Source organism: Carya illinoinensis, chromosome 8, assembly GCF_018687715.1.
Source record: "Carya illinoinensis cultivar Pawnee chromosome 8, C.illinoinensisPawnee_v1, whole genome shotgun sequence".
Taxonomy (NCBI): domain Eukaryota; kingdom Viridiplantae; phylum Streptophyta; class Magnoliopsida; order Fagales; family Juglandaceae; genus Carya; species Carya illinoinensis.
In genome coordinates this window covers 32,528,656-32,551,853 of record NC_056759.1, presented here as the reverse complement: position 1 = coordinate 32,551,853, position 23,198 = coordinate 32,528,656, and the positions used below count along the sequence as shown (strand labels likewise).

Here is a 23,198-nt window from a genome sequence, read left to right as displayed (position 1 = left end):
ATGTCTAGATTCAAACGATTCAAGTTTTCTGAGCTGAAAAAGGCCACACGAGGATTCATTGAAGTGATTGGACGAGGAGGGGGAGGGGTAGTATAAAAAGGTATACTGCCCGATAAGCGAGTTGCAGCAATCAAAAGACTCGACGAAGCTAACCAAGGAGAAGTTGAATTCCTAACAGAAGTAAATACCATTGGGAGGCTTAACCACATGAACTTGATAGATATCTAGGGATATGTTGACTACATTGCTCCTTTGTTTAGTCCCACACCGGTGGGAAATAATGAAAGAGCAAATCTTTAAGGTTATAAATAAGAGGCTTAGCCTCTTAGTTTAAGTGCACCAGTTGAAAGCTTATCTAGTAACTTTTGACTTTAATTAAATTCCTCTATTAGCTTTTTGTAAAAGGGGAAGATGTGTAAAATTAAAGTTTTACTAGTGGGGTAGCTTTGTGGGTGTGGTGAGGCGAAAAATTATGTGATTGTAACAATATTTCACATAATGAATTTTCTTCTCTGGGCTTGGTGGTTTTTCTCCTGTTTTAGAGTTTCCACGTAAATTTCTTGTGTTGTTATTATTTCTCTATTTTTCTTATTATTCCTGCAAAGGGTAGATTCTAGGGGGATGAATTTGAGAGGTCTAAATTTCCAATAATTGGTATCAGAGACACTAGGTTCTTTTGTGGGGTGGAGCTTTGGTGTGGTAGTGTGGATACGTACAGTCTAAGGAGGTTCTGTTTAGGAGATTGGAAATTTTAAGTGTATCCATTGTGACCCTCCAATCTTTCCTGGGAACTGACTTAGTGAGGTACTATTCATTTCTACAGTAAATTCATCAAAGCAATGTCAGGAAGTAGGGTTTCATATCTTATCAAATTTGAGGTGGAGAAATTTGATGGGAGAATCAATTTTGGCTTGTGGCAAATACAAGTCAAGGATGTCTTGATTCAATCAGGATTACACAAGGCATTGAAGGACAGACCGACACCTGAAGTCAGCACTGGTACTAGTGTAACTGGTGAAGGGAGCAGATTTAAAATGAGTGATGAAAATTGGGAGGATCTGGATTTGAGAACAGCAAGTGCCATACGTTTGTGCCTGGCCAAAAATGTTCTTGCAAATGTGCATGGAATATCTACAGCAAAAGAACTCTGGAAAAAACTTGAAGAGTTCTATCAGACGAAGGGCGTCTCAAATCGTGTGTACCTGAAGGAGCAGTTTCATACACTACGGATGAGTGAAGGTACAACTATTTCAGATCATTTAAGCGTTCTCAATGGCATTGTCGCTGAACTAGAAGCTATTGGAGTTAAAATTTATGATGAGGATCAAGCCTTGAGACTCATCTAGTCTCTCCACCTTCTTATGAGCACATGAAACCTATTTTGATATATGGGAAGGAGAAAATAATTTTTTCAGAGGTTCCCAGTAAAATCTTTTCTGAAGAGAGAAGACTCAGTAGTGGAAGTAATGTTCCACTTGAGAACTTAGTAATGGTAGCAGCTGGAAATGAGAAGATGAAGAATTCTATGAAGAAGAAAGTAGTCTGCTGGGAGTGTGGACAATCTGGGCACGCCAAGAAAAATTGTCCAAAAGCTGGAGCAGGTTCGGCAAGTGGCTCCAAGTCAGTAAATGGAGATACTGGAAATGATGCTAGTGTTGTGTTTCTCTCCATGAAACATTTTGATCTTTAAAAAGAGACATGTACATCCTCATGGTATGCCGCTAATTCCCAAAGTTGCCATGATAGAGGATGTGTTAATATTAGCGAGTCTACAAGTTTGCACATAGGCATTGGTTTGGCATTGATGTAGGGTGTGTGGTGGAAATTCATGTCGATGGCTGATGAAATTTCAGGAGAGCCAAACGTGGAAGTTACACCATAATTTTTAGCAAGGTTGTTTTCGACATGGGTCGAAGTGAAATGCTTAGAATTGATTTATTCTGAGTGAGTATGCTTTTATGGTGAAGCATGATAGTGGGAGCTATGAAAATCTTCATTGAGGTGGAGCTTGGCTGTGAGACCGGTCAAAGTCGCAAGGTGGAGATTGTTGACTAAATTGCTCCTTTGTTTAGTCCCACACCGGTGAGAAATAATGAAGGAGCAAATCTTTAAGGTTATAAATAAGAGACTTAGCATCTTAGTTTAAGTGCACCAATTGAAAGCTTATCTAGTAACTTTTGACTTTACTTAAATTCCTCTATTAGCCTTTTGTAAAAGGGGAAGAGTTGTAAAGTTAAAATTTTACTAGTGGGTAGCTTTGTGGGTGTGGGAGGAGAAAAATTGTGTGATTGTAACAATATTTCACATAGTGAATTTTCTTCTCTGGATCTGGTGTTTTTCTCCTGTTTTAGAGTTTCCACGTAAATTTCTTGTGTTGTTATTATTTCTTTATTTTTCTTATTATTCCTGCAAAGAGTAGATCCTATGGGGGTAAATTTGAAAGGTCCAAATTTCGAACAGGATATTGCGTAGAGGGAAAGCATGGGCTTGTGGTGTACGTGTACATGGAGCACGGATCCTTAGCAGATAAACTTACTTTTAACGAACTTGATTGTAAAAAGAGGTTTGACATTGCAGTGGGCACAGCGAAACGCCTAGCTTGTTTGCATGAAGAGTGCCTAGAGTGGGTTTTACATTGCGATGTAAAGCCTCATAACATACTCTTGCACTCCAACTATCAACCAAAGGTAGCAGATCTTGGTCTGTCTAAACTACTGAATAGAGGTGAGCGTGATCATTCTAGCTTCTCAAAGATGAGAGGAACTAGAGGTTATATGGCTCCTGAATGGGTTTATAATCGTCCTATCACCTCTAAAGTTGATGTCTATAGCTATGGGATTGTGGTGCTAGAAATGGTTACAGGAAAGAGCCCCACAGGTACGCAGCATAGCTCTGGTACTGGCGGATTGGCGAAAGAGTATAATAGATTGGACTCGCTGGTGAGGGAGAAGATCATGATGCATGCTGATGGTGAAGCTTCAAGGTAGTCGTGGAATATTGAGGACATTGTAGATCCAAGCATGGGCGGCAGATATGACTCGGCTAAGATGGAACTTCTGCTCAAGGTGGCTTGGCAATGCGTTGCAGAAGATAAGGATGATAGGCCCACCATGACCCAGGTTGTAGAGATTCTTCGCTGCGACGAGGTCAACTGATATATATATATATATATATATCTAAGTTAACCGTAAAAACAATAATTTATAAGGCTTTTTTTTTCACTAAATTAAAAAAACGAGACAACGAGACCCCAATAATGTAACTTATTAATTTGAATTTTTTTTTTTTTTTTGGCAAATTGATAATTTGACAACTCTTTAATGGTGAAGTTAATGGGTTCTGATATTATTATTATTTTATATGAAATCTTGTTATAGAAATATTTTATTTACGGTGAAGTTAATGGGTTCAATTAAATATGTGGATACTTTAAAGCATGTCTAACATTCAAGGGGTAAGGATTAATATCTTCCTTTATGCAGGTCGAGTAGGTTCTAGATATCTTTCTTTTTGTGGTATACTAATTCACTCGAAACTCGATAAGGTATCTGGTTGAAAAACATGTTATTAAAGTTATGCATATATATATATATATATATATATAATATCTTTCTAAGCAGGATGCATATATGCACATATATATACATCCTGCTTAGAAAGATAAGTCTTAATATTTTGTTTGTTTTCAAAATAAAGTCTTATCAACATTTTGTATTAAAATATAAGCTGCCTAGACAGAATCAACACGAACTTGCAGTACCCATATATTGAGTCCGATACTGGATTTGGTCCGGTCCAGTATTGATATTATTTTTCTTAAAATTGGTCTGATTTTAGTTTTTATTTTCTAACACCGTACTGAATTGATTCATATATATATATATATTTTAATTTCTTATATTCTATAAAATGTATTTTTTATATTATACATCGTTTTTATATATAATATATATAATTATATAAAATAATTTTGTATTATATCATAAATTACTAATTAATATAATATTAAATTTTAAAATCTTATATATATCAGTACTATATATTATAATATATCACTATATAGTCTATAATATAATTATAATATATAATATCATATACTACTATATCTATTATTACTGTATTATTATATACTATAATAACTATATTATATATACAATATAAAAAATAGAAAAAATAAGACTAAATCGGACCGAAACGGTAAAACCAGAAGTACCGGTTCTTCAAATCTCAAAATTAGTATATACCGGTTTGGTTCTAAAATATGTCTAAAACCAGACCAAACCAAACCGGTTACACCCCTAAATATTAAACAAGTTGTCCATCATTGAGTTTTAACTTTGAGTACTACACATAAAGTGACGAAGTTTTGCATATAATTTTCTTTTAAAGAAAACTGTCATTATATATTTATCAAAAAAACTTATCTCGATGGCTGGATACATTTTGAGATGTTTTCATATCAAACATGACATAATAAACTAAAATAATGCATTTAAATCTCCACCAATACATTATTTTATTTTGTAACTGGTATAGTGGTCTTCACTATTGCTGATACTCTCTCTATAGACAAATGTCTAAGAGATAACACTCTGTCTAAACAAAGACTCAACCCCACTTTTCATAGAAAGAGATTAGTCAACTTCTACATATAAACATCTGAGAGACAAACTTTTTTATTTTACTTTCTTTAACAATTAGGAAACCAAAAAGGAAAGCTGTAAGATAGATGCGAAAATAGACGAATTATAGTTTGGAGTAACTCCAGTAGATTTTAGAATCTATGATGGCCCGTGAAGGCAATGTACTTGTCTCATTTTAGTCACAAATGTCAGATGTGCAAGGTCTGGTGGTGGCGAGTCTGATAATCTGGCTTGTGTAGTGAGAAGAGTTGTCAGAATAGGTGGCGTGTGAGAACCCCGTATGGTGATTTTCACAAAACCACCAGTTTTCTCCGAACTATTTTCGACCTATGAATTTACTTATGCCGTGTGTGTCTATCAGGACTTGCCAAAAACCTGTAGATATATCTTTTTCGGCCTTGAAGAAAGCAAATAAAATTAAGGAAAAGAAATCTTGATAAATAAGATGAGTGAATGGAGGAAGAAGGGAATGAGAAGGAGGAGGAGGAGGAGGAGGAGAGAGAGGAGAGAGGAAGCCGAGGCCTTCTCCTCTCAGGTGAAAATCAGATTTGGAGCCCTTAATTTTTTACAAGAGAGAGAAAGGGGGAAGGAGTATCCTTCTCTCCACATTTTGTATATAAGTTAATAATGCATTGTATCTCTCGAGTGAGATATATAGGGACAATACTAAATAGATATTATAGAAGTAATCCATCAGTATTTAATATTATCAAAGAATTTAATTATACTAATAATAATTAATGTTGTAATTTGGTTTGGCTAATATATAAAAAAATAAGGAAGAAATTCTGTAATGTACTTGCCCCAACTTGAAGTTTTCACATGGGGAGAGCTAAATACATGAGGTGTGTCTTTTAATATTCATTACTGCTCGAAATATTTATACCAGCATCAGACTTTGATCTCAAGAATATAGATTTGGCTCTTATATACAGATAGATCAAGATCCATTTAAGTTTGTATATAAATTTGAGGTCTCAATTAAGTGGGGGAAATATATATGGTTAATAGAATGGATCATATTTATGGTCAATATGTTCTTCTTAGGATTATTAATTTATTAGAGTGCGTTTGAGTGCTGAGATGATATGAACCTACCTCAAATATTTTCATACAATAGGCTATACTCCGCATCCAAACATTTTTACTTGAACTCATCATATTTCTTCACTGTTCCTTGATTGAACAATTTGATATAGTTGCATGGCATAGGAGTTAGTAAAAATCATTGATGCGCAATGCCCAAGCTGTATGAACAAGCTCTAAGGAGATGCTTGGTGGAATGAAATGATATGAGAAAATTGTAAATAGCAATCAAATAGTTTGTAAATAGTAATTGTGAAATGGTTTGTGAATTGTAGTGAAATGATTTGAATTAAGATATTTTTATGGAGTTTTGAAAAATAAGAAAGAAAAAGTTGAATAAAAATATTATAAAATTAAAATATTGTTAGAATATAATTTTCATTTTAGAACTCAAAAGTTCAATTCTTTTTCATGTTTTATTTAAAGTGCTAACGATGTGTTTCGTATATCTTTGGGTCGGGCTCTTAGCAGTTTAGGTCTCTTGCTTACAACCTGTAGCAATAGAGAAAGGATCGGGAGTGGCCAGAGGTGGCCCAGGTAGCCTCCGATGCTTAAGTCAGTAATGGCTTACTAAAGAGTAAGCAAAGTGGGTGAATGCAGAGTTTTTAGCAGGAAGATTTGATTAGAGAGTAAGCCGATCCTTTTACCTGAAGGTCCAGGGATCTTATATACCCAGCCCAGAGGGTCAGATGTCCATACCCTGTGGGTTGGGGGGAAGGGAAATCATCCCGGAGCTCCCTTTGCCATACCATCTTTAATACGGCATGGCCCTCATAGTTCAGTCATTAATGCGGCATGATTATATGGTAAACTCATTTAATGTGGCATGATCTGTTGATGCTTACCTTGAGTCCAGTCTTTATTTTGTGGCATGCTTGATTCTCCTTCTTCCGACTTGGATTCCCGGGCTTCCGTTACAACTTCCCATCTTAACTCAAATAGTTATACCCAAGTTATATGGGTTACAAGTTCTTCCTGAGCCGTTGGGAGGCTCCTGCTGATTTGGGTCAGACCCCTTCTGGTTATCTGAAATACCTCAAACATAGAAATTTGAAAAAATTATAATGATTAAATAATGATTAGAAGAAAAAAAATTAAAGATTTCAAATTGAAAAATATTTATATTTGAGTGATATTTGAAAAAGAAATAAGATGAAATGAAACTATTTCTACCCCATGCCTAAGCCACTTGAACAAGCTCTACCTCCATTGATACGAAGCTGTCCTCCAATTATAAATAATTTTTGAATTTTTCAATGAGATAAACTTCAAACAGGGTAGAGTGTAAAACTCCTTTTATACTGTCCAATACAAAAATGCCACATCATAGGTTCATGAAAAAACATTTACATGCTTGCCTCACACAATCTTACCTCCCCTTCCTTTACCCCCAGCATGTACTTACTCTGTAAACACAAATCAAAGAATCCAACCCTTCCTCCAATGGATCAAACACCTTTTTCAGCTCGCAAAGACAAACGGGGACAAACCCAAAGAGATAAAAAGTAATCCCCATTAACATCCACTTTGGAGAACAGTACAGAAAATGAATTAAAAGAAAAGAGATACATATGGAAATGGTGCCACAGAAAAAAAAAACGAAAAAAATGTAGACATCAGCACTGCTCTTTTTCGAGTGACTAGATATATGGGCAATGAGGAGGTAGAGACCCTTTGTTGTTGCTCCATATTAGAATCCATGAGGCTCAAATAAGGTAAGTCCAAATCATCCTTCCTCAAAGGAGTCAACATTCTGGTGAGAGGACTAGAGGAGTGCCGATCGCTGGTAGAATGGTAAGATGTGGTAGACCCACGTCTGCTCTCGGTGATGTAAATGGGGCTAGATATGAAGGCCCTAAAGGCACGAGCTCTAGCACGGAACGTCATCGTCGCCATCACGACTATGACCAAGAACATCGTGTTGTGGGATCCACTTCCATTTGCATACATGCGGATCTACTCGAGGAGAGAGAGACTGAGGCTTGAGAGAGAGCGAGACACAGAGAGAGGGGGGAGAGAAAGCAAGAGGGAGATGGGAGAAAAAAATTATAAGTATGCAGGGTTGGGGGGGTGGTTGGGAGGACGGGAGGGGAGGTAAGAATAAGATTGTGTGAGGCAGACACAATTTTTTTTTTCACAAACCTATGACATGGTAGTTTTGTATTGGATGGTGTAAAAATGAGTTTTACACGCTACTCCGGAGTCTCTCTTCTTCAATTATCAATAATTTTTTACTTATAAATATCCAAAAATATCGATGATAAATTTTCCAATTTAATTAGAAGATTTTGAATTAAATAAATATGAGAAAGAATAAACTTAGGATATTTGATAATATTTAATATTTTTGGAAAATTCAAATTAAAAATATTGGAACAAAAAATGTGTAAAAATAATTTTTTACCTCAATGGGGGAAGAAGAATAATATAGATTTTTTTTTTATTAGACAACATCGAGACCCCAATAAGGTAAGTAATTTGAAAATATTTTGCACAGAGTGACGTGACTTACAACTCTTAAAGCACGCTTTGCCCTTTTAGTTTGTAATTGGATGTTAAGGTGGTTAGATGATATGAGTTAATCTATGAATAATAGTGAGTTTTGTGAGTCTATTGAGATGTGCTTGAATGACTGAAATAGGTTGAAATATATTTTAACTTTTTTTAAAAAGTTGAAAAATTAAGGAGTCACATAATTGATTGGTTTGAAATAGACTAAAATGAGCTCAACACCCAAACAGTAGTAAGTCTCATTGATGTTTAGAGTTAGTTGGTCTGTGATGTGGCATACATTGATAAAGATATTTAGTCTCAACGTTAATATGTGATGATATTTGCAATTATATGTTGGTCCACTCTTTTTAAGAAAATGGTAAATTTAGATCTACTTAAAAGAAATTATTTTTTAATAGTGCATTCCATATTTTTTGAAACAAGCGTATGAAACTTGCACTTCGTACGACTGTATATAGAATTTAGGCCTGCAACCAAGCATTGCAAAGCTGGTTTTGAACCCGACCCGACCCCACCCCGACGGATCTCATTCAAGGAGCCAACATGAACCAACTCAACCCGAACAAAAGCAAAACGGGTCGAACTTGTATGACCCAACTTTAAAACCACGGTTGTTATCCATGCTTCCAGAAATATAAATTGATTCAAATCATTCAAATATTTACAAACCACGGGAGAGGAAGAGAGAGAAGTGGTCTTGGGATCAAAGGAGGAGAAGATCTCGAGATGAGAAGGTGAGGCATCCCCAAGCCTCGACCTGCCCAGCACCAATAGTAGTGGCGGCGGCAGCAGATGTATAAACCACGGCGTTTAGCTTGAGCAACACTATGCTAAAGGAAAAGAAGCAGATCTGTAATTGGAGGCCCCTAACAATGGCGTCTAGCCTCTTCTCTGCATAGCAAACTTAAAAAAGCTCTGCTTTTTGTCTTCTCTCTCAGCGTGGGGCTCAGATTTGGCTCAGATTTTGGAAAGGAGGGTGGCTATACTAATGCTGGACAACTACTAAGGAATTTAGTTTATGGTGGTTGTTGCAAGATGATTTTGGTAGGAAGAGGTGATGGCAAAACTTAATGAAAGAATTCTCTGCATGCAGTATATAAAGGCTATTTTCCCTTTCTGCATTTTTCTCTTCTCTTGTCTTCTCTGCATAGCAAACCCAAAATTTTCTGTTCACCATTTTCTATTTCATTGCGTTTTCCTTTTTGTGAATTTCTTCTTTTTGTTCATGCTTGCTGATGTTGCACGCTAATTTTAGGCAAATAGGGAATTTGGTGTTCATATCGAGCAAGATGGCCTGGACGAGTTTGTCGAACTCGACAGTGCTGTTGCTGTTGGCGTCTATATTGGCCAAAAGGAAGTGGAGATGGTTGCCAGAGGGCTTGAGGCTGAGTGAGCGAAGAAAGCTGAGTGGGCAGCTACTGGCTATGGTTTGAGGAATTTCAGACGGGTTGACACCAATTAATAAACCCGTTATTTAGTCAGGTTGGAGACCCACTCAAGTAATATCCGATAAAATACGGGTCGGTTCGGGTCAGCCTAATTGGGTCTAGGGAGTGCTCAGGTCACATGCACACCCCTAATAGAATTACTCAACATTAAATATAGGTCCTAGATTTACCTATTTTTTCAAAGTGAGCGCTTACGATTTACATATGCTAAAATTGAAAAAAATATTGTTAATTCTTCTCAATTAAGATCTAATCGCTAAGTGTAAGCCTTTTGTAACTAGAGGGTCCGTACAATAATATGTCAAACTAATTTAGCACTTAAGGTACAGGTGAGAAGTTTCTAATAGTTTGAAGATGCCATGTATATAACTAGAGTGTAAGCTATTGGGATGAAACCATAAACCTTTAATGAAGAAAATCGCAGCTGTGACGCCCCCAAATCCCCATGCCCGAACACGGGAAAATCGAGACGTCCGGATGGTGACAACCCGGGTCACCATCCTATCGACGGGTGCCAAGTGTGTGCAAAGGTAACAGATGTGCACAAAGAAACACGCAGCGGATAACGAAAGCTATAACTAAGTACCAGAATTTTTCTTAACGTAATACAAGCTGTTTAAAATATACATAAATAAAATATTACAAAAACACAAATACAGCTTTAAACCAAATATAAAGCATAGCATCAACAACCCGGCGGAGCCGCATCCTCGGGCTCAGCCTCCACCTCTTCGTCCTCCAACTCTGCACCAAAAGCTACGGAACCAAAAATGGTACCGCAGGTAAGTAAAACCCAAACACTACCAGATAAAAACACATAGAACTCAAACAATATGCATGAAACATGCCCAATGCACAAAGCCCATAAAACACGATTGTTCCACACACGCCAAAAACCCATTTGGCCCAAAAACACATCATTTCCGAAAAACACGCCAAAAGTCACATTTGGCCTTTATCCGACTCAAACCAGAATCCATGTTATCCGTATGCACCATGACCTCCCCTAGGGGTCATCCGCACACCCTGGCTCCAGTGCCACACCGCAGAGTACCACTACGCATGTGACACCTAACGAGTGATGCCCAGTTCCACGCCCCGCGTGTTTGTAGCCAAGCATCCTCTAGCCCTGACCAGCGAAGGGCCACGGAGTCGGTGCGTAGAGCGATGCCTGGTTCCGCGCCCGGCGCGTTCGTAGCCAAGCAACCCCTAGCCCCCGCTCCCGTCGTCTAGCGACAACCCAGGGGACATCACTCAGTTTATCCCGCTCTCGAGTGACCAGAGGAGCTCCACTGAGATAATACCCCATCCCGGCTTGGCGTCGTGATACACACGCACCCGTAAGACCACTTACGCCAATACACAGTCTTTTCACATTATTTCACAAACACACGTGCATGCACATGCGATGCCATAACAATGCATAATAAAATAACCCAACAACATAAATCAAATAAACAGGCAACTCCGTCCTCCATCCATCCGACCCCCGAACTCCTCGGACTCAGTCCGGAACCAACCAACCAGCAGATAAAATAATTGAATGAGCAATATATATATTTAAATCTGAAAATAGGGTTTGGAAAATACTTACAGCGCTATATGGCAATTTTAGAAAACAAGCGGCGTTGCAAACGGCGGAGAAAAAGCAACGTCACAGTGAAAATTCACTGTGGCCGTGGGTCGTGAAAAACCCACTTTTGAACGGGGACAAACTAGGGCTTGGAATTCATAGGGAATGGTCTAGGGATGATTGTGAAGCTATTGGAAGTGGTGGTTGGCCGTGGGTGGCGGCAGAAACGGCGGTGGGAGGCCGGATTTCCCAAAAAGGAAAGCTAGCTCGTAGGAGCTGTTCCGGTGGTCGTTGGAGGCCGGAAATAGGTGGGTTAGGACGGCAAGGGACCGGTGATGAAGTGGTGAAAAATGGTGGCTGGAGGTGGAGCAACGGCGGCGGATCGGAGTAAAAGCCGTGCGGGCTTTAAAGAGGTTTTCCGGCCAAATGGCCGGCCGGATGGGGGTGAGTTTCGGTAGGGAGGTGCGCCGGAGGGAGATGAACCGAACGGTGCCGGCGGTGAGCCGCACGGTGGCCGGACGGCAGTAGATCGGGGGTGAGAGGCTTCCGGCGTGAGGGAGAGAGAAGAGAGAGAGAGGCTGGGGGGTCGACGCGGGGAGAGAGAGGGAAAAAGAAAAGAAAGAAAAAAAGAGAAAGAAAGGAAAAAAAGAAAGAAGGAAAAAGAGAAAAAGGAAAAAAAGAAAAGGAAAAAGGAAAAAAGATGTAGGGAAAAGACGAGGTTTAATCCTCAGTCCGGGAAAAACAACACTAAACCGCCGCGAAGATATTAAAAACTGTAAACAACTAAAAGAAATAAAACACAACATCAATTAAATTAAAAACTAATAATTTTAAAACGCAAATAAATTAAAATAATAACTAATATATAAATTAAAATAAAAACAACCATTTCAGCGAAAATACACTCAAAAGCGAGTCATCACATCCTCCCCTCCTTAAAAACAAATTTCGTCCTCGAAATTTGCAGATCAACCACCAACTTAAAGCAAGCCACAAGAAAGCACATAAACCAACTGTGATCAAGATTAAGATACATACCTTCTCTATTCGAGCAAGTACGGGTACTGCTCCCTCATGTCCGCTGCTCGCTCCCAAGAGAAGTCTTGAGCTAACGGGTCTCTCCAAGCCACTTTAACCAAAGGTATCGTCTTGGACCTCAACTGTTGCTCCTTCCAATCCAAAATCTGCGACGGAACAACTTCATAAGTGAGATCCGGTTGCAACTGAATACCCGCTGGGTCGATGAAGCATGGTTCTTGCTGTCCAAAGCTCTTCTTCAGGGATGATACGTGGAAGACATCATGAACATCCCCAAAATAATCTGGCAAAGCAACTCTATAGGCGTCGGACCCTACTCTCTCCAAAATCTGAAAAGGGCCGACGTACCTCGGATTTAGCTTCCTCTTCTTACCAAAACGCTTAACACCTCTCATGGGAGAGACTTTAAGGTAAACCCAATCACCAACTTCAAACGACAACTCTCTCCTCCTGGTATCAGCGTAACTCTTCTGGCGACTCTGAGCTGCCGCCATTTTATCTCTGATGATCCGGACTTGGCTTTGCATCTCTTGAATTATTTCGGGTCCAATTATCCTACTCTCCCCAACTTCATCCCAACACAAGGGCGACCTGCACTTTCTCCCATAAAGAGCTTCATAGGGAGCCATCTGAATGGTCGCATGGAAGCTGTTATTGTATGCAAACTCGATGAGCGGCAAATGATTTTCCCAACTCCCTTGGAATTCCATGACACATGCTCGCAACATGTCTTCCAGGGTCTGAATGGTGCGCTCTGATTGGCCGTCTGTCTGCGGGTGATAAGCAGTACTGAACTTCAACTTAGTACCCAAAGCTGCCTGCAAACTCTTCCAGAACTGTGACATGAACCTCGGGTCTCGATCCGACACTATACTCTTTGGTATGCCGTGTAGCCGCACTATCTCTTTGACATACAAACGGGTCAACCTACCCAAAGAGTCGGTGTTACTAGCAGGCAGAAAATGAGCACTCTTCGTTAACCGGTCCACAATCACCCAAACAGAATTCTTCCCGCTAGGCGTTCTCGGCAAACCCATTACAAAGTCCATCGTGATGTCATCCCACTTCCACTCAGGAATAGGGAGGGGTTGGAGCATACCTGCAGGTCTCTGATGCTCAGCCTTTACCTGACGGCATGTGTGGCATTTCTCAACATATATGGCAACGTCCTTCTTCATTCCATCCCACCAGTAATTTTTCTTCAAGTCCCGATACATCTTTGTACTGCCGGGATGAACTGAATAAGGGGCCGCATGAGCTTCCGCCATGATCTGCTCTTTGAATTCAGAGTCCTTGGGGACCACTCTGCGATCTCGGAACCGAAGTATCCCATCGTTATCCATGCTATAATGCAACGGCCCTCGAGATTTTCTGACTCTTTTCCTGATGTTCAGCAGCTTCGGATGCTTTCTTTGGAGAGTTTTCAATTCTTCAAAATCAGTTACCCGAATATCAAGAACTGAAGACAAAATCTCCACTTGCTGCGAACTCTCTATAAGGAGCCTTCTCATCCCGCAAAGCAGCGAATCCAATTCTGACGGCTCGGCTTCATCTTCCAAGTGTGACTTCCGGCTCAAAGTATCAGCAACTATATTAGCCTTCCCCGGGTGGTACTTGATCTCACACTGATAGTCACTGATTATCTCTAGCCATCGCCTCTGCCTCATATTCAGATTTTTCTGGGAAAACAAATGCTTCAAGCTCTTGTGATCGGTAAATACCTCGCAAGCTTCCCCATACAAGAAGTGCTGCCAGATTTTGAGAGCAAAAACAATCGCAGCCAATTCTAGATCGTGCGTCGGATAATTCTTCTCATGGTCCTTTAGCTGACGAGATGCATAGGCTACAACCCGTCCTTCCTGCATAAGGACACAACCCAACCCAAACTTAGACGCATCACTAAAGACTACGAATGGCTTATGCGGTTCTGGGAGCGCTAACATTGGTGCTGTCGTCAACCTGTTCTTTAATTCCTGGAAGCTTCTCTCACATTTCTCTGACCAAACAAATTTTGCATTCTTCCGAGTCAAAGCTGTGAGAGGTCCGGATAGGCGAGCAAAACCCTCTACAAATCTTCGGTAGTATCCGGCGAGCCCCAAGAAACTCCGAATCTCGCGCACTGTAGTCGGGCGCTGCCATGACAAAATGGCTTCTACCTTACTAGGATCAACAGCCACTCCGCCCCAGGAAATTACGTGCCCAAGAAATTTAACTTCTTCCAACCAGAATTCACACTTGCTGAGCTTGGCGTATAGCTGGTGTTCTCTCAATCTCTCAAGTACCAGACTAAGATGATACACATGCTCTTCAACATCTCGGGAATAAATCAGTATATCATCAATAAATACTACCACAAAGGAATCCATATAAGGTCGAAACACTCGATTCATCAAATCCATGAAAGCTGCAGGGGCATTAGCTAACCCAAACGGCATCACCTTAAATTCATAATTCCCATACCTCGACCTGAAAGCAGTTTTAGGCACATCCTGGTCTCTGATTCTCAGCTGGTAGTATCCCGACCTCAGATCAATCTTAGAGAACACGGCTGCTCCTTGAAGCTGATCAAATAAATCATCTATCCACAGGAGAGGATATTTATTTTTGATGGTCACCTTGTTCAATTCCCGATAATCAATGCACATATGGAGGGTTCCATCTTTATTTTTAACAAATAAAACCGGTGCACCCCACGACGACGTACTAGGCTGAATAAATCCCTTCTCTACCAGTTCTTGCAACTGAGTCTTCAACTCTTTCAATTCAGCCGGTGCCATGCGATAAGGAGCTTTATGCACAGGAGCCACTCCAGGTTCCAAGTCTATAACAAACTCCATCTCCCGAACAGGGGGTAGTCCGGGCAAGTCATCCACAAACACATTGGGGAATTCCTCCACAACTGGAATGTCTGCCAAAGACTTATTCTCAGACGGCGTGGACACCATCTGCACCAAGAATGCATCCGCTCCCCATGCAATCTCTCTTCTTGCCTGAATCGCCGATATAATTATCGGTTTTTCTTTTAATTTACTCCCCGCAAATTCTAGACAATCACCATCTGGAAGCTGAAAGCTAATTATCCGACTTCTGCAATTAATACTCGCAGAATATCGGTATAGCCAATCCATCCCGAGGATGATATCACAGCCCAACAGCTTGAACACCACCAAATCAGCATCCAAGAACCTTCCCTCAAAATTTAACGGGCATCGCAAAGCAACCTTGGAACACCACACCATCTCACCATCGGGTAGAGCCACTACCATAGACTTCGGCAACGGTTCCGTGACCAAATTACACACCCAAGCAAACGTGGAAGATACAAACGACTGTGAAGCACCGGAATCAAACAAAGTACAAGCATAAAACTCATACAAACGGACTCTTCCTGAACCAAACACATCAACCCATGAAATCCAAAAAGCAAAGAATAAACCAAATACACCAAAATTAAATCCAAATTAAAATTAAATTAAACCATACCTGTAATTACTCCAGCATCATGGGTCGCTGGCGCCTCATCATCCACCTCTCCGGGTGTGACAGCATAAACTCGGGCTTGCACTGCTTGTCTCGGGTTGGTTCTTCCACCGTGTCTACCTCCACGGCTTCCTTGAACTCTGACGGGGCAATCCCGAGCGATATGTCCCACTTGGCCGCACCGGTAACACTGGGGTCCGCTACTCATCCGACACTCGCCCTCATGAGCTCTATTACAAGCTCCACAAATAGGCACCAGTCCTCCCATACGAACACCTGAGGACGTTTGAGGTCGAGTTCCGGTCCGCTGAATAAACTTCTGGGGCGAACCCGAGCTGCTTCCTTCACCAGAAAAACTCCGCCTCTTATGCCCTGGAGGGGAGCCCACACTCAGATTATTTTCCCGCTCCACAAGGGTGGCCACATCCACTAATTCCTGAAAAGTGGATATCCGATGGCTGACCACCATACGGCGTATGTCATGGCGTAGCCCCTCCTGAAAACGATCTGCTCGCATCTCCTCAGTGGCGATAAGGTGAGGAGCAAATCGCCCAAGTTCTATGAATCTCCGGGCGTATTGTTCCACTGTCGCACCCCCTTATACCAGATTGGAGAACTCTCTTGCCTTTTGCTTTCTTACCGATGTGGGAAAGAAGCGGTCATTGAACTCTTTCTTGAAACGCTGCCAGGTCACCGCAGCGAAAGACCCCAATTCAGATTCCAGCATCACCCTCTTGGTATCCCACCAATCAGAAGCGGTACCTTGCAAGAGATAACTGGTGTAGAGTACTTGTTGTGCCTCAGTGCATCCACACACCTCAAAGGTTTTCTCCAGATCTTTGATCCATTTTCCAGCCTGAAGTGGATCCTCATCTCCAGTGAAGTGTGGAGTCCTATGCGCCAGGAAGCGCTCATAGGTGCATCCGGCTTGCACCATGCTACTGGACCCTCCTGGATACATCCAAGGCCCTCCCTGATATGGCCAAGGACCTCCCGGTTGTGGCCAAAACCCTCCTTGTTGTGGACAAGGCCCTCCTGATGGTGGACAAGGCCCTCCTGATGGTGGCCAGGGACCCCCTTGTTGTGGCCAAGGTCCTTGTTGTGGCCAAGGCCCTGTCTGTTGAGACCTCGCACTCTGCTGCATAAATTGCGTCATCTGCTGTATTGCTTCGGCTATGGAGTCATCCCTGGAGGTATTGTCCCGCGGTTCCTGAGTAGATTTCCTTGGTCTCCCCATTTTCCTGCCACAAGACCACTCTTGACCCTCCTTTAAGAAAACAAATAAAACCATCATAAAACCAACAACCAACAAAACAGAACCAAAGACCAACACCACATCACACCAAAACAAAAGAAACAACTTGCAAAAACATAACCAAATAAATACATACAAGCAAACAAGCTCAAACAAATAAAACAAATAAAACAACTGTACTTAACATAATTTTTAAAACATAACTTTTTTTTTAAAAAAAACATTCCGGTACTACCTACTAGACATGTGGTTTTACCCAGAGCCAAACTGCTTTGATACCACCTGTGACGCCCCCAAATCCCCACCCCCGAACACGGGGAAATCGAGACGTCCGGATGGTGACAACCCGGGTCACCATCCTATCGACGGGTGCCAAGTGTGTGCAAAGGCAACAGATGTGCACAAAGAAACACGCAGCGGATAACGAAAGCCATAACTAAGTACCAGAATTTTTCTTAACGTAATACAAGCTGTTTAAAACATACATAAATAAAATATTACAAAAACACAAATACAGCTTTAAACCAAATATAAAGCATAGCATCAACAACCCGGTGGAGCTGCATCCTCGGGCTCAGCCCCCTCCTCTTCGTCCTCCAACTCTGCACCAAAAGCTACGGAACCAAAAATGGTACCGCAGGTAAGTAAAACCCAAATACTACCAGATAAAAACACATAGAACTCAAACAATATGCATGAAACATGCCCAATGCACAAAGCCCATAAAACACGATTTTTCCACACACGCCAAAAACCCATTTGGCCCAAAAACACATGATTTCTGAAAAACACGCCAAAAGTCACATTTGGCCTTTATCCGACTCAAACCAGAATCCATGTTATCCGTATGCACCATGACCTCCCCTAGGGGTCATCCGTACACCCTGGCTCCAGTGCCACACCGCAGAGTACCACTACGCATGTGACACCTAACGAGCGATGCCCAGTTCCACGCCCGGCTTGGGGTCGTGATACACACGCACCCGTAAAATCACTTACGCCAATACACAGGCTTTTCACACTATTTCACAAACACACGTGCATGCACATGCGATGCCATAACAATGCATAATAAAATAATCCAACAACATAAATCAAATAAATAGGCAACTCCGTCCTCCATCCATCCGACCCCCGAACTCCTCGGACTCAGTCCGGAATCAACCAACCAGCAGATAAAATAATTGAATGAGCAATATATATTTAAATCTGAAAATAGGATTTGGAAAATACTTACAGCGCTATATGGCAATTTTAGAAAACACGCGGCGTTGCAAACGGCGAAGAAAAAGCAACGTCACAGTGAAAATTCACTGTGGCCGTGGGTCGTGAAAAACCCACTTTTGAACGGGGACAAACTAGGGCTTGGAATTCATAGGGAATGGTCTAGGGATGATTGTGAAGCTATTGGAAGTGGTGGTTGGCCGTGGGTGGCGGCAGAAACGGCAGTGGGAGGCCGGATTTCCCAAAAAGGAAAGCTAGCTCGTAGGAGCTGTTCCGGTGGTCGTTGGAGGCCGGAAATAGGTGGGTTAGGACGGCAAGGGACCGGTGATGAAGTGGTGAAGAAATGGTGGCTGGAGGTGGAGTGACGACGGCGGATCGGAGTAAAAGCCATGCGGGCTTTAAAGAGGTTTTCCGGCCAAACGGCCAGCCGGATGGGGGTGAGTTTCGGTGGGGAGGTGCGCCGGAGGGAGACGAACCGAACGGTGACGGCGGTGAGCCGCACGGTGGCCGGACGGCAGTAGATCGGGGGTGAGAGGCTTCCGGCGTGAGGGAGAGAGAAGAGAGAGAGAGGCCGGGGGGGTCGACGCGGGGAGAGAGAGGGAAAAAGAAAAGAAAGAAAAAAAGAAAAAGAAAGGAAAAAAAGAAAGAAGGAAAAAGAGAAAAAGGAAAAACAGAAAAGGAAAAAGGAAAAGAGATGTAGGGAAAAGACGAGGTCTAATCCTCAGTCCGGGAAAAACAACACTAAACCGCCGCGAAGATATTAAAAACTGTAAACAACTAAAAGAAATAAAACACAACATCAATTAAATTAAAAACTAACAATTTTAAAACGCAAATAAATTAAAATAATAACTAATATATAAATTAAAATAAAAAGAACCATTTCAGCGAAAATACACTCAAAAGCGGGTCATCACAGCAGCAACATCCTCAAAATTTACCTTGTTAATAAAGTTAGCCTATTCCATTTATCAACAGGACCGTCTCCAAATCAACAACCCAGGCCGTTGAATTCAAAGATAGGAAAGTATTAAATATATATGGGTTGCCAAGTTTCTTGATAGGCTAAAATTGTTGATTTGGGAAATAGCTTGGGCGAATATTTGAATAAAATTGATGTTGCTAATATTTCTGCTCCATATCTGCAGTGCTATATTAACATTTTAAGTTTCCTCTGTTCTCTAGAGATGTCAAGTATATATCATTTACTTCTGACATGCAACTGGGCAGATATATGCAATCTTGAAGGACCTAGCCACATATATACATCTTCATCAATCAGTAAGCTGGTTTTTCATTTGGAAGTAACCTAATTTGCTATGCTGTAGCTACCACATTAAGGATAATGAAATTTGAGAATCTAATATTTCAACGGTAGAAAAGATTAAGGAAGAAATTGAGTTATGTATGTATGTATTAGCATATCTCAGATGCCCTTAATTGTGAATTCTTTTCTCATACGCACAATAGTACTATTGTTCATGTATAAACGTTTGTGACTTTAAATTCTATGAAAAATGCAACATAGAATATTGTTTTGGATTCATATAAAAAATGAAATAAAATTGTACTAAATTAACTAAGTATATATGTAATAAAAATTGACCATAATTGATCTCTTCCAATCATAGTATAAGTAGGACGAGGCAAAGCTCTGAAGCTCATTGAGGAAGAACAACAAGAACTTGTTTTACCAGAGGAAGCTGTCTTATCTACTAAGCTCAGAGGTAGCCATTGCCTATTTGCTCTCATTTTGAATGATAGGAATGTGAAACGCGAAGCTTTCAAGTCCACCATGGCCAAGGTGTGGAACTCAGAAGGCTAGATCACTTTTAAAGAGCTTGGCACGAACAAGTTCATGATGGAGTTTCAACTCCTCTCAGACAAGAGGAAGGTGCTTCAGGGGCGGCCTTGGTCTTTCGACCGCCACCTCATTTGACTCAAGAACTTCAAAGGAGAACTATTCCCCAATGAGGTACTCTTCACCTCAGAACCCTTTTGGGTTCAAGCCCATAACCTACCTTTTGTAGGCATGAATGAACTGCTAGGGGGAAAGATCGGTGCAGCCATCAGAAAGGTCAATAAAGTTGAAGTTGATGACCAGGGATGTGGATGGGGCAGCTTCCTTAGACTCATGGTGGAGGTTAACATCACTAAGCCTCCATTATGAGGAAGGATGATCAACCTTGGTGGCAAACAATCCTAGACCTATTTTAAATATGAATGACTTCCCAACTTTTGTTTCAAATGTGGGCTTTCGAAGCACGTTCATGGGAAGTGCTCCAGCTTCAACTTAACTCTGCAATCTCAGGACCAATATGGGTAGTGGCTATGTGTGCTATCTGTACTACCGCATTCTTCCTTCGTGAAGAAATATGGAGGCTCACCAGAATTGTCATCATAGGGACCTTTCTTTCGGGAGCAACTTGAGGTAGTAGGTGACTAGAAGGGTGATTCCGGGAAGTCCCACTTAGCAACTGAGGATGAGGCCACGAGTCAAGATACTACAACTGTCTTCCCTGAGTCAATCATGGTTCATCACTTTGCAGGGCAGAGAAACCAAGACAGGAATGTGCCAGTGGAACAGGACTGTTGTCCAATGAGCCTATACGAGGATCCCTAGAATCACGGGACCCATGCTGAACCATGAAAAGGGTTTTCGCATCTCTCAACAGGCCTAATGTCACATGTAAGCAACATAAGACAAGTCTTGCCTTTTTCTTTGACAAATAGTGATGTGCTTACTGACAATAACATTCCCATTAAGTTTATTTCCCCAAACAAGTCAACTAGCCCGCAACCAGCACTTCTCATTAGTGACTCTCGAGCCACTCCATTTGCAACCATTGTATGCACCAAATGGAAAATGAAAGCTTGGGAACTGTCCCTCACTCTCTCAGATAAAACCAACCTCCCAAGTGCCCCTACCCAACTTTCCAAGACAAAAAGATCAGCTTCTATTATAGAAACCAGGTCTAGTTCTAAAGGGCCTAAGAAATAGAAAACTATGCTCATACCTGCAAGGAGCTCAACTTAGGTACCTAAGGTGGAGGCTACTCAGCAACCCCACCCAGCCAAATGAATTGCATAAGCTGGAATTGTCGGGGGCTTGTGAACCCCCGAACAATTCATGAACTTCTCCTGTTGGTGAAGTCCAAGATCCCACACCTGTTTTTCCTCATTGAAACCAAGTGCTTTAATGACAAAATAAAGAAAATTTGTGTGAAACTGGGTTTTGAAAACTATTTTAACATAAAAAGTAGGGGAAAAAGTGGTGGTTTGGCCCTTTTTTGGAACTCCATTGTGGATGTATAAGTGGACACTTGCACTAATTGGCACATATCAACTTATGTCAAACTACCTAGAGATGAGAACCCTTGGCTACTAATAGGGTTCAATGGCCACCCTAGCACTGCAAAGAGGAATGAAACATGGCACCTTCTTAAAGCCTTAACTCCTACACTACCAGTCCCTTGGTTGTACTTTGGGGATTTCAACGAGATTACCAACATAGATGAAAAACTTGGAGCTGCATCAAGACCCTAAAAACAGATCCTAGATTTCAGGAAGGTTTTAGATTTTTGTGATCTATGACCTTGGTTATGAGGGGGACAGATTCACATGGGCAAATAAAAGATTGGGTGGGCAATTCACCAAAGAGAGGATTGACAGGGTGCTAGGAAACTCCACCTAGATAGCAAGGTTAGAGGACCACTTAGTTCATCACTTAGCAGTAGCATCATCAGACCACAGGCCTCTTCTCATTTCCACCCATCACAAGTTGGGTATGACAAGGAAAGGAAGAATGTTTAGATTCGAAGCAAAGTGGAGCAAAAGAGAGAGTTGTGAGACCTTGATCAAAAGAACCTGGGAAAATACCACAGGTCCAAGCTATTGAATAGAGAGGGTTGCAAAATACTCTTTCAAGACTACGGAATTGTCAAGAAGGCCTGAAGCTATGGTGTAAAGATCTTCACAAGTGCAACAGGGAATCCCTATAGTTGAAATTTGACATGTTAAACCATCTCAAAGAACAAAATGAAGGACATTTGCTTGCTGAAATCATAGACCTTCAGAGGGAAGTGGACATTCTGCTTGAAGAGGAAAACTCTAATTGACAACAAAGAGCTAATCAAAACTGGCTTAGGGAGGGGGATAGGAACATTGCCTTCTCCCATAAATGTGCCAGCCAAAGAAGAAATTAAAATACCATCTTCAAGATTTTCAATGAGGCAGGTCAGGAGTTGACAAGTCAACAAGAAATCAGTCATTAGTTCCAACAATACTTGCAAAATATGTTTACCTCATCCAACCCCATTGGCATAGCTAATTGTCTCATAGCCTTGCCCTGTAAACTCACAACAAAAATGAGGGCAATGCTCTCCCAACCTTTATGTAAAATAGAAGTTAAGAAGGCTTTGATTAGCTTGAATCCACTGCGATCCCCTAGCCCAGATGGATTCCCAGCTGTGTGCTTCAAGGATGATTGGTCCATGGTGGGCACAAGAGTCACTAGAGTAGTACTCTCAATTCTCAATGGCAGCAAGTGGTCCAATGGAGTGAATGAGACATTTATTGATTTAATTCCAGAGAAAACAACTCCCTTGCAGGTGATTGACTTTAGGTCCATTAGTTTGTACAATATTTTTTACAAAATCATTACTAAAACTATGGCCAACAGATTAAAGCTAGTCCTACTAGCCTTAATATCCCCCACACAAACAACATTTGTCCCTGACAGGCTAATAACAGATAACATCATATTGGCTTGCGAGTCTCTCCATACAATGAAGGCCAGACTTAAAGGAAGGGATGGATTTATGGCACTTAAACTTGAGATGAGCAAGGCCTACGACATGATAGAATGTCCTTTTTTGAGGTCTGTTCTGAAATAGCTTGGCTTTGATCAACATTGGGTGGATTTGATAAGCAGGTGT

At 41.2% G+C, this 23,198-nt stretch overlaps 1 protein-coding gene across 1 annotated transcript; it reads left to right on the top strand.

Moving 5' to 3' along the window:
- Positions 1-2,504: 2,504 nt before the first annotated feature.
- Positions 2,505-9,636, top strand: LOC122274632 (putative receptor protein kinase ZmPK1). The gene is made up of 3 exons (XM_043083654.1): positions 2,505-2,983; positions 3,032-3,119; positions 9,499-9,636. The coding sequence occupies exons 1-3, from the start codon at positions 2,505-2,507 to the stop codon at positions 9,634-9,636; spliced, it is 705 nt and encodes a 234-aa protein (XP_042939588.1).
- The last annotated feature ends 13,562 nt before the right edge of the window (positions 9,637-23,198 follow it).